This window comes from Microtus pennsylvanicus, chromosome 6 (genome assembly GCF_037038515.1).
Source record: "Microtus pennsylvanicus isolate mMicPen1 chromosome 6, mMicPen1.hap1, whole genome shotgun sequence".
Lineage (NCBI taxonomy): Eukaryota > Metazoa > Chordata > Mammalia > Rodentia > Cricetidae > Microtus > Microtus pennsylvanicus.
In genome coordinates this window covers 73,775,685-73,787,808 of record NC_134584.1, presented here as the reverse complement: position 1 = coordinate 73,787,808, position 12,124 = coordinate 73,775,685, and the positions used below count along the sequence as shown (strand labels likewise).

Here is a 12,124-nt window from a genome sequence, read left to right as displayed (position 1 = left end):
AATGAGACATGGAGGGAGCTGTATATATAGAATGAAAGAAAGGTAAAAAAGCCACATGGTACAACATAGTATAATAAAAGCAGGTAAATTTAAATTATAAGAGCTAGACGGACAAGCCTAAGCTAAGTCCACACTTTCATAATTAATAATTAGTCTCTGTCATTATTTGGGAGCTGGTGGGACAGAAAGAGTTGTTACATGATTTAGCCTAAGGGTGCTTACAATACAAGCATGATGAGTTTATTCAGTAGCCATGTAAAAAGCCAGGTGTGTGACATACACTTTTAATGCCAGTGCTAAGGAGTCAGAAACAGGCCAATAGCTTACTTGTTAACCTGCCTAGCAAAATCAGCAAACACCACATACCAGTGAGAGACCTGACCTCAAAACTCCAGGTTAATTGCTTCTGAGGCTGTCTTCCACATGTGAGCGCACGCACGCACACACACTTGTTAGCGTGTTAGGTGAGCTAGGAGAAAGGAGTAGAACTAAAGATAATATTCTACTAATGAAGCCAGACTTTCATGAGAAAAAGTAAAAGAGAAAGAGGTTGTCCTGGTTAAATTAAATTTAAAAGAATAAATGGACAGAGTTTTGTGTCATTATTAATGCATTTGCTTGATTCTTCTCTCCTATACCTGACCCAAAGATTGAAGTATGTAGTTCCAGGAAAACAAAAGCATCAGGTCACTCAGAAGCTTTTACATTTGGGATTTCCTCATCTGGAAGTATCTTCTTTGGGTTAGTTGAAACTAGATCACCATTTGACTGACTTGCCCCAGAAAACCCTCTGTTTTATTTGTGAGAATTTTGTCTGAGCTCTATTTGTCAGTGAGCATCACTGTCTCTCTTGGCCACAAGGGGGCTCATCTCTCATATGGAGAAGGTGCCTGCCTTTCTGGTCACCCTTTGAAGTTAGAGTAATGGCTCAGGAGATAAAATAGGAGTCCTTTCTGTTAAAGTACTAACACAGGAAGGACAGACAACTGCAGACAGGCTCCTGGGTCACTTGGTGCCTTTCCTCCTATCTCCAAACCTTTTTCTTCCTTTGCAGCTTCAGAAGCAGCTGTCAGAGCTGGATGAGGATGACTTGTGTTATGAATTCCGGCGAGAACGCTTCACTGTTCACCGAACCCACCTGTACTTCCTGCACTATGAGTTCGAGCCTGCTGCTGACAATACAGATGTTACCCTGGTAGCTCAGCTCTCCATGGACAGGTACGATCAATGATGTCACCCACCACACAGTCCCCATAACTGATGATCTTTACCCCATGGAACAATGGAAGATGAGCGATGGTCTCCCAGGCTTGGAATATCAAGTTCTGTTAAATCTAAATCATCTTCCTCGTGCTGCACAGGAGGGGTTTCCTCTTTTTGTTATCAGTGTTGCTTGAGGATAATAATAAGAATTCGTTCATTAGGAGTAAAGCCCTGCTGAAGAGGCTACACACTGGAGCTTAGTTACTGCTCTATTGCTGCTGTGAAGAGACACCATTATTAAAGAAACTACTTCAAAAGAAAGTATTTAATTGAGGGCTTACTTACAGTTTCAGAGGATTAATCATGAATATCATGGTGGCAGGAATGTAGGCATGGGACTGAGAACTTGCATCCTGATCTGCTGGAAAGAAGACAGAGTGAGAGAAATACTGGGCTTGGCATGAACTTTTTAAACCTCAAAGACCTTACTCAGCAACATACTTCCTTCACCAACGCCACACCCCCTAGTCTTTCTTTTCTTTTTTTTTTTTTTTTTGGTTTTTCGAGACACAAGTGCCACTCCCTGGTGACTAATCATTTAAATATATGAGAATGTGGGCACCGTTCTTATTCAAACTGCCAATGTGGACCCAGCAAAACATGGCTCATTTCTCTTCCTCATTTGTGTCCTGATGTAAAGTCCTTCACTGGGCATTTCCCAGTGGCACTGCTGTTATGGTGGCCCTTTCTCAATTACAGTCTGATAGGCAGGTTCTTAACCATGACAAGGGATAACTGAGTCACAATGAGAGCTTTTGAGACAAATTCATACCCAGGATCCATAGCAAACCATTTAAGACAGAATCTTTGTTTTGGTGTTGTTTTAAGTTTGGAGTGTGTGAACCAGGATCAGGAGTATAGATAGATATCCATAAATAATTTAGTAATATTATAGTGGCAATAAGGTCTTTGAAGGGACTGGGATAGATAGTGTCAGTCTGTTTGGGGATCTTCTTTAGATTATGCCATTAGGCAAAATCTTCCTAAGAGACATATCTGTAGAGATGTAGAAGGTATTGAGGAAAGCTAGACACAGACAGATGAACTAGCAAGTCCAAACGGTCTGTGGTTGGAAGGGTGATGGTTTGCACGACAATTGGACAGAAGAAAAGCATAGCTATAACAAATAATGTTAGCTATGGACAGTGTTCACGGATCACCTTTAACTGAGTTACAGATGGTTGTGAACTGCCTGATGTGGCCAATGGGAAACAAACTCAGGTCTTTGCAAAAGTAATACATACTCTTAATTGCTAAGTCGTTCATCTCTCCAGCTGTTACTTATATTTTTACAAACCTCACTGACTACAGGAGATGAATGGATTTTAAGCCCTGAGGTCACTGTTCTAGAGATAAGCAGATTTCCTCTCCCCAGCCATTTGACATAGCTGACTCTCATCTTTAAGTTACACACGCCTCAGTGGCTGCCCTTATCTGGTACACTTTGTGCAAACTGAGATGTTAATCTAACTAATGTTAATCAATACAAAATTAGGAGTCAAATATTGGGGTAAGAACCTGAAAGATCAGAGAATCAGTAGCAGCTACCAGTAGCTTCCTACCTCTTTGTTCCTCTGTCCAAAAAGGACAAGGGCTCCTCTCTCAGCCCTGCCTTGCCATGTCCTGTCTTCTCTCTCTCAGTCCTCCAAACCTAGGTAGCTCTGCCCTCTGACTCCAAGCAAACTTTATTTGCTAGAACACAATCAAATTATCACTCATTTACCCCTTTTTATATAAATAAAAAACAAAGGTTTTAACTAATGGAAAAACAATATACAATATGTACAATAACTATATACAAATATATATAGGCAATAATTACATTAACAGTGTCTAATCCATAGCATGTGACAAATTCAGAGAAAATACTCCATTTTATCTTGGTGAGACCAAACTGTTGTACTTAATTCACTTTCTATCCTAACTTATAGTACCAGCCCAAAAGTATCTTTTTATTTCTCTCAACCTTTTTTTTACACTTTACACTTTTTTGTGAGTTTCTTTTCTGAACTGACAAGGAAAATAACCATAGCTATCTGTTCTTAACTCCATCAGAGACCTGAGAAGGATATAATATTACCTGGGTAAACAGGAAGTGCAAAGCAAACTAAGAAAGGACAGAAACAGCTGACTGCCTGGACATTCACCGAAGGTTCTTCTGCAACCTTGGGGCATCCATACCTGGCCTACAGGTATATATGACAGAAATTTCTGGGAAACAGGATTTTTGAAGGACTTTCCCACCTTTTCTTGGCAGAGTTCGGCAGTCACTTTCTTTTGTTCCCTGATTGTCCAATTTGGACAGCATACTGTCAGCAGTTGAGGCAAGGGCAGTTTCTTGCCCAATGGCTAACTTTTACCACATAGAAAGTAAACTCCATTTGGATTTTCTTTGATGCCTATCATCTTTTCTGAAGTAGATTGGTGCTCCCAGGAACAGACATGTCTCATTGTCTTAAAAAAAGAACCTCATGTTATTAAAATATGTTAAGTGCCATATTTTATAGATTTCCAAGGTTTGGAAGACCACCTGTTTATAGAAAATATCTCTATTTGACCTCGAAAATATACCTAACCTGAGTACAAGCTTGATCATAATAGGTGACTAACTACTAACCTGCATTTCTTTATTATCCTAAATACTTTGTAATAATAAATTTTGAGGATCAGAAATTTAATTATATTGTTCAATGAGCTGTATAGGTACAATACACTGAACAAGAGTAGAAATCTATGTACAATATTTTCTAAACAATACAACCTTAAGTTTCTATCAATATATAGACATGTCCTTAATAAGAGTAGAAACATATATCGTATAACAAAGATAGCTTCAGATTTGTATTATTGTACAAAAACCTATACCTATACCATTGTAAAATATGTAAGAGTAGTATGCTTTTTTGACTTTTAGATTCAATAATCTATATTTTATCTTATAATATCTATAGCCCTCCTTTTCTTTTTTAGAATGAGATCCATGAATCTAATATCTTTTGTTCAACTTTTTTTCTGATAATTACCAATAAAAACTTGTAACAGAACCACCTAATTGATGCCAAATATTCATAACCCACCAAATGACCAAAACCTGGCCACCCCACCTATTGAGGATGTGAGTGTCGTGTTCTTAAAATTACTTTCTGCTGTCTGGATATGGCAGCATCTTTATGGGAACTTGAAAAATAGTGGAATAATTGCAAAGTCCTGGGAGAGCTAGCTGTATCATTTGTTTTCCAGTCTCCTGTGTAGTGGGAAAGTGCAGGGCTTCTCTCAAGTCCTGGCTAAAGCAGTCTGTGAGGCTGAAATTGTCCTGAGCATTTTGTACTCCAAAGCTGATCTTTGGGTGGTGTTTGTCAGCTTAGTGGTGTTACCACAATCCAGGTGGAATCATCATTGTAAGGCCTCATACTCCTTTGGAGACTTCAAAGGTCTGTATTAGGTAGACATGGTCATGATTCACTTAAAGGTTATATGCAGCATATCTCAAAGAAATTAAATGACTAAAATTTTTTATGTATGTCCAGAGTGAAAAACGTAATTCCTAGTTTCCTGGTAGAGATTTAAATCAGAAATTATGAATAGGATGCTAGATGAAGCCTTTTTCTAAAATCAGGTTGTACTCTATATGACCATTAATATCATGACAAAAAGTTTAAAATATAAATAAAACCAAAGTACTATGAAATTAGTGACAATAGAATACTTGTTAATTTTGGTTTTTCTTCTGTCCCATATCTAGTGGCTTTTCTGCCATGAGACAGATTTTAGATTTTCCTTTTAACAAGCATGCTAGGGTTTAGAGGAGAGAGCCGTGCTCCAACTCCAAAATCAATTTTAATTTTTAATTAATCTGTGACTTCAAAATGATAATTTGCATTATATGTATGTAGAGAGCACCAGAAACAAACATTTGGGAAGATTTATGAAATTTTACTGTATTGGAATTATGATATACCAAAAGGCCAGTTTTCCCTGGATGATTCATCCTTTTTCTTCAGATGTCTCATTTATCAGTGGTTTTCGGATTCCTAAGTTTGGGCCTTCATTCTCCTAGAAAAGCAAAAACAAAACCCTGTCCCAACCCTACCTTTGGGGAGTTTCCCTTTTGGCAAATTATATCTGATAAAATGAACAACATTTGTTAGTGTTATAAGTTACTTTAGATTGAATGGTCATGCTGTTTAATAAACTATCACCTCTTCTAACCAAGAGGTCTTTCTTCTAATCTAATCTTTATCAGTGTTGATGGTATCCATAGCTTTTTTTAACTTACAATGTCATTTATTTGTATTTTTATCTTTAGTCTTTGATAATTTATAGAACTTTGCCAAAACATTTCCTTTATAGTATCCCTGGAAATTTTTGATTTATCTTCTAAAATTGTTCTGTTATCCAGAGCAATATGTTTTTGTTTTGTTTTGTTTTTACAATAGGCATTAGGTCCTTTAAGTAATCTGGAGAGGAGTTTCCCCTATTATGACAGGGAATGACTGAACTAAGTTTGATATGGGGGCCTGTGAGAGGCCCTCTAAGTCATTTCCTCATGACAAAAGGTTACCTTGCCTGTCCCTTGTTGATCTGCATTCATTGATCCAATATTGGCCTTTGTTGTACCTTCTGCATACTCCAGAAGGCACGGGCCTTCTGTTTGGATTATTCTTAGAAAAAAATATTGTTTCTAGGAACGCCCTGCCTACAATCCCTTTTTAAGTGACTTGGTTTAGCACAATGAAAACATATAACATTTTGATTTTTCTTCAAGCCTCTGGAAATCACCTCTCCTATCCAAGTATCATCATGGTTATGAGATTCAATATGAGATTCTTGAATCCATTCATCTATGGTTGTTGATCTTGCCTTTAAAGGCCTAATTACCCCCTTTTTCATTGTGAATTAGCATTTCAAAAGACAAACATTCAATTATTATTTGTCTGAATTCTAGATTTCGTATCATTGGTATCATTCTATTTGCAACTGAAGTCAATCTTTGTAAAAAAAAAATCAATGAAGGTTTCTTTTGGATACTGTATAATTTTAGAAAATGGCTCAATTCTCTTTCCGACTTCTTTAACTCTGTCCCAAGCATTTAAAGTTGCTGCATGGCTTAGAGCCAAGGTGTGATAATCATATATAGACCGTCTTTGAACATCAGAATAATTGCCCTCTCCATGAAATTGGCCATGGGAAATTTCCATACCTCTAGCCCTACTTCATTATTCAATGGTTTCATCTTACCACCTGGTCCTCTACTGTAATTGAGGACCATGTTCCAATACTGCTCTAATCATGTCTTTCCAGATGGACAATTCTGTTATTAGTTGACCATAATTTGACATCTCCCTCACAAAAAGTGAATGCATACCTTACGAACCTATTGCCTCCTTAAATCTCCTCAAATCTAACATTTCCACAGGAATCTAGTCAGCTCTTACATAGCCTTGGGGATACCTGTTACTTGGTAGTTGTTCCTGTAGGGTGACTAGAGAAATTAAAGTTGGTTTTTTGATAATTTTGAGCTGTTTCCAATATAATGGTGAGGTTGGTTCTCCTTTTAATTCTTCTGCCTTTGTCTCAATATCTCTATCTGTTTTAGGAAGTTTTTCTAAAGCTTGTAATGTATCAATCAAAATTGCATTATTTTCCTCAGTAATTTTTCTAAGGCCTGTTTCTTGGTGTTCATATAAACCAACTTTTTTATGGATAAAACAAGAATTATCAAACAGATAATGTTTATAATTGACATTATGTAGATCCCAGCAAAGTTAATTATCCCCTGATTCAGTTCCATTTTTTAAACCATTTATTGTGCAATCCTACATAGACCTAACTTCCTCCAATATAATAGTGCTTCCCATTTTTTAATGGTGGAAAAACTCTTATCTTTTTAAAACTAATTTTTCCCCTTTAAGGATTCCAAATTGTTTAACCAAATTTGCTTATGATGACAGATAAGGCTCTCTATTGCTGCATAGTATGTCTAGGTGGAGAACACAAATAGTGCACAACCTGGCTGAGAACAGCTACACTGATCAAGTATCAACAGCCTGAGAAGGGCGTCCAGGGAAAGTCCACAATACGAAGGGAAAAGGGGCCAAAGATCTAGCCATCTGAATGGTGGACATGGAGGGAATGTGTGAAAGCATGTGTGACTGGGAGGAAGTGAAAGCACAGTGCTGTTCGAAGGCAAAGCTGCCCAGTGGTGAGGGCCTAACCACAGTAGCATTTGGATGCCAAGGACCTGTGGAGTGTGGGGCTTGTGGAGATTGCTCTAGAGAGGCTGCAATAGGAAAATTCCATACTCAGAGGGCCTGAGGGGTGGGAAGGAGCATGGTGACTCCAGCACGTGGAGTTCCTATGTGCAGCTGCAGTGGGTGCTGGTGGCTTCAAAGCCATAGGCAACTATTTTGTGAATTTGTGCTCCAAAAGTTGGGCAACAAATGATGTATTTATCTAAATAATCTTAATCAGTAAAAACGAAGGAATCAAATATTGTAATAAGAACCTGAAAGATTAGGGACCCAGGAGCTTCCTACCTTTTCTGTTCCTCCATCTAAAAGGGCCAAGCTCTTCTTTCAGCACTGCCTTACCACTTCCTGTATCCTCTACTACAGTCCTCCGAACCTATATGTTCAGCTAGTGGCTAGCTCCACCCTCTGACCCCAAGCAAGCTTTATTTGTCAGAACACAATCAAAATATCACACAACACCTTACCTGCCTCATTTCAAAAGCACTGTCTGTTGGGCTACCTGACTTTCCCATCTGGAAATGAAGATGCCTTGGGATTGATCAGGAATGATGTGAGTCACTGTTCCTGGCATGCAATGAGTGTTCCTTAAAGACTGTTATTAATCATGAGTGGATGCAAAATGTGCAAACATGAAGGAGCAGGAACCTCGACATGCAGAGGCCCACAGAGCACCATCGGGGAAGCATGGAATGGGTGGAAACTTCCATGTCATGGCTGTCTGGGAATGACACTGAGTGTAAGTAATGGAAATGGGTGCCTTTCTCAAAAAATGAGGTGAGAGAAATGTGGAGGAAGACACTAAACAATGACCTCTGGCTTACACACATATTTGTGGTGTAGCTATGCACAACACCTGGTCCTAGGAGGCAGACACTGTGTGTAATCAATGGCTCAGACCTTCAACTTAACTTTCTGCAGAAGCCATCTTGCCTTTCTAAACCTCAGTTTCCTTATCTGTTACCTGGGAATGATGAATTATTAAGGTTATAATGCCCATGAGAATATGCAGGCCCAGTTCTTTGTCCTGATGTATATTCAAAAGCTTCTGAACTGAATGCAGCATGAGTGATCAGAATTTATTAAAACATTAGTGTGTTCTGTGTAGAAGGCACTAAGCTTCAGATCAAAGAGCTCTATATCAATCCTCTGCTGATAGTTTTAGCATTTCACTCAATATCTTAGAATTCTGGGGGTTTTTTTCTATGAAATAGGGTTAAAGTTCTTGCCATTCAGAGTTCTGATTAGTGTTGAATAAATCTGTGGAAACTCTTGTAACATTTGTCAACTAGGAACCATTGTCTAGATCTGAATGCCCTTCTGGAAAATTCTGTATGTGTTTGATTTTCTGTTGCTGTGATATAATAGTCTTATCAGCAGTAACTTAGGAAGGGAAAAGATTTATTTGGTTTATGTTTCAAGTCACAATTCATCATTAAGGTGGTAAGGGCAGGAACTTAAAAGCAGAAATCATGAATAAATACTACTTGCTCCTTACTGTCACACTCATCTAGCTTTTTTATACAGCCCAGGATCGCCTGTGTAGATATGGTACCACCCACAGTCAGCTGGGCCATCCCATATCAATCATCAACCAAGATAATACGTCATAGACATGAACGCAGACCAATCTGATCTGGGCAATTCCTCAGTTGAGAATCCTGCCGATGACTCTACACATTCTCAAATTGATCACTGATTCTAACTAGGACATGGTAGTAGGCATTTAGCGATAATAAGGGGGAAAGAAAGACCTGCACTGAGCCCAGCTGTGTCACTTCTGAGACGTGTGAATTTGAGTCAGGTACTTGGCCCCTTTCAGCCTCCCAGTGTGAAGTGGGATAATACTTTCAAGCCATGTTCATTGATAGGATGTTGGTATAAGGAGCAAGAGAATTTCTAGAACCTTTACAAACCATAGTAGTTGCTTAATAAAGATATTTTAAAACAGATTTGTATATGAGGATTATAAGAAAGACAGATTCTTAGAAGGAATAATAAGTGCATGGGTGTGGGCTTTCCAAAGAAGAGTTACAAGAATTAAATTACTAAATTATGCCCAAGTATGAGTGAGGGCTACTCAAGGGGGAGTTTTTGGATTCTCTCTTATAATGGTATTAACCCTAGTCACAAAAGATGCACAGTTCTGACATAATTATTTCCCAAAGAACCCTTAATCTCATGTTATCACTATTGGAGTTAGGATTTGTACATACAGGTTTTGCAGAAGCAGAATAGCTTTAGGTCATGAGTTTTACCACTTCAGAAGGGCCCTTCCTGGCCTGCACTGAGTCTCTATTCCTTGAATCTTCTGTGTTCCTGTTCCTTACATCCCAAGTGCATTGTTCCATCTGAACTCATCTCCATTTGTTTTGTTTATTGTATTCTCCACTATTGGTACATGCACCCCTGAAGTGGAGGAGCCTTGTCTGTCTAGAAACCCAGGAACACTGATAAAATTGTTAGATAAGGCTTGCTTAAAAAAGCAGAAATGAGGAAATTATAGCTGTCAGAGACTGAGTACCTGCTGAACATCCAGCTTTATACCATGCACTTCCTACCATTATCTCAGAAAATCCAATCAGATGTTTTTGCTACTTAATAAACTAGTCCAAATCGTAGCAGTTTCAGCTGACCATCATGATGAGCTCACTATTCCATGATCAGCCATTTGTTCTCAGGGTCTATGGGTCCCTCTGTCTGCTGCTATCTAAGAATGTCTGCTAAAGGCCATGGGCTCATTATCAAGCCAGGTAATATATTTTTAGTCACAAAATGAGGAAGTGGAGTGTCACAGGATTTCAAGAGTGTTGAAGCTCAAATCCAAGTGCCTTAACAAATTTTGATGCTTCTAACATCAATTTTCTTAATGTCCCATGAACCAAAACAAGTCACACAACCAGGCCTGAGTCCTGTAAGAGAGTGCCAATATTAAGTATAGATAGAGAGAGTTAAGTGGCTTTTGTAATCAACCACGGGTGTTCTTATTCCCAATGAACATATATACACACTGACATCAAAATTCCATCAACATTTGACCACCTGTACTGCACCTATAACTCAGAGATCAAATCTGATACTATGACAAGTATCAGAGTATTCCAGTCCTGAGCCCTTTGTTCTCTCCAGCAGAAAGCAGTTATGGGCACTGTGGTGAATTGGGGAAAACTTAGAACAGAAAGGCAGAGCTTCATCGAGTGTCTAGAGCCATCTTCTGGGCTGGTTCGTCCTGTTTTAGGCAAATACTCTCTAAAACTTGACTCTTTCATCATAAAAATGGCACAGTCACATTAGGAATGCACAAATGTTTACAACTTTAACACTTTCCCCAGACTGACAACATTGTAGTTTTTATTTTTTTATTGATTTTATTGAGCTATAGATTTTTCTCTGCTCCCCTCCTTTTCTCTATCTTCCCCTTCCACCTTCTTCCATGGTCCCCATGCTCCCAATTTACTCAGGAGATCTTGTCTTTATCTACTTCCCATGTAGATTAGATCCATGTTTGTCTCTCTTAGAGTCCTAGTTGTTGCCTAGGTTCTCTAGGATTGTAAATTATAGCCTTTTTTTTTTTGCTTTATGTCTAAAAGCCACTTGTGATATTACTCTTTCAATAGGATGTTTTCTAGATTCATCCATTTGCCCTGAAATTTCAAGGTGTCATTTTTTTCTGCTGTGTAGTATTCCATTATGTAAATGTACCACATTTTCCTTATGCATTCTATACTCAGGGTCACTTAGGTTGTTTACAGGTTCTAGCTATGACAAACAATGCTGCTATGAACATAGTTGAGCACATGTCCTTCTGGTACAATTGAGAATCCTTTGGGTATATACCCAAAAGTTGTATTGCTGAGTCTTGAGAAAGGTTGTTTCCTAATTATCTGAGAAATCACCATATTGATATCCAAACCAGTTTGCAAACCAGTTTTCACTCCCACCAGTAATGGAGGAGTGTTTTGTTTACCTCACATCTTCTTCAGCATAAGTTGTCATCAGTGTTTTTGATCTTGGCCATTCTTGCAGGTGTAAAATGGAATCTCAGAGTTGTTTTGATTTGCATTTCTCTGATAGCTAAGGATGTTGAGCATTTCCTTAAGTGTCTTTCAGCCATTTTATGTTCCTCTGTTGAAAGTTCTCTGTTTAGGTCTTTACCTCATTTTATGTTATTGGAGTCTTTCTTCTTTTGATGACCAATTTCTTGAGTTCTTTGTATATTTTAGAGATCAGTCCTCTGTCTGATGTGGAGTTGGAGAAGATCGTTTCCCATTCAGTAGACTGCCATTTTGTATTGTTAACTGTGTCCTTTCCTTACAGAATCTTCTCAGTTTCAGGAGTTCCCACTTATTAAGTTTTTCTCTAAGTGTCTGTGCTACTGGGGTTATATTAAGAAGTGTTCTCCTATGCCAATGCATTCAAGTGTACTTCCTACTTTCCCTTCTTTGAGGTTCAGTGTGATTGGCTTTTTATTGAGGTCTTTGATCCATTTAGACTCGAGTTTTGTACACAGTGATAGATATGGATCTATTTTCATTCTTGCACATCTTAACAACCAGCATCAGTTGTTAAATTTGCTTTCTTTTTTCCACTTTATATTTTTTCCTTCTTTGTAA

The 12,124-nt window shown here is 38.3% G+C and overlaps 1 protein-coding gene across 7 annotated transcripts in view; it reads left to right on the top strand.

Annotated features, from left to right (window-relative positions):
* Nucleotides 1-12,124, top strand: part of Large1 (LARGE xylosyl- and glucuronyltransferase 1) — a 464,139-nt gene that overhangs the window by 414,430 nt on the left and 37,585 nt on the right. For all 7 annotated transcript variants that reach the window (XM_075976475.1, XM_075976470.1, XM_075976476.1 and 4 more), the window contains one exon: nt 1,055-1,218. In XM_075976475.1, coding sequence (XP_075832590.1) covers nt 1,055-1,218 — 164 coding nt within the window. The remainder of the gene's footprint in view (nt 1-1,054; nt 1,219-12,124) is intronic.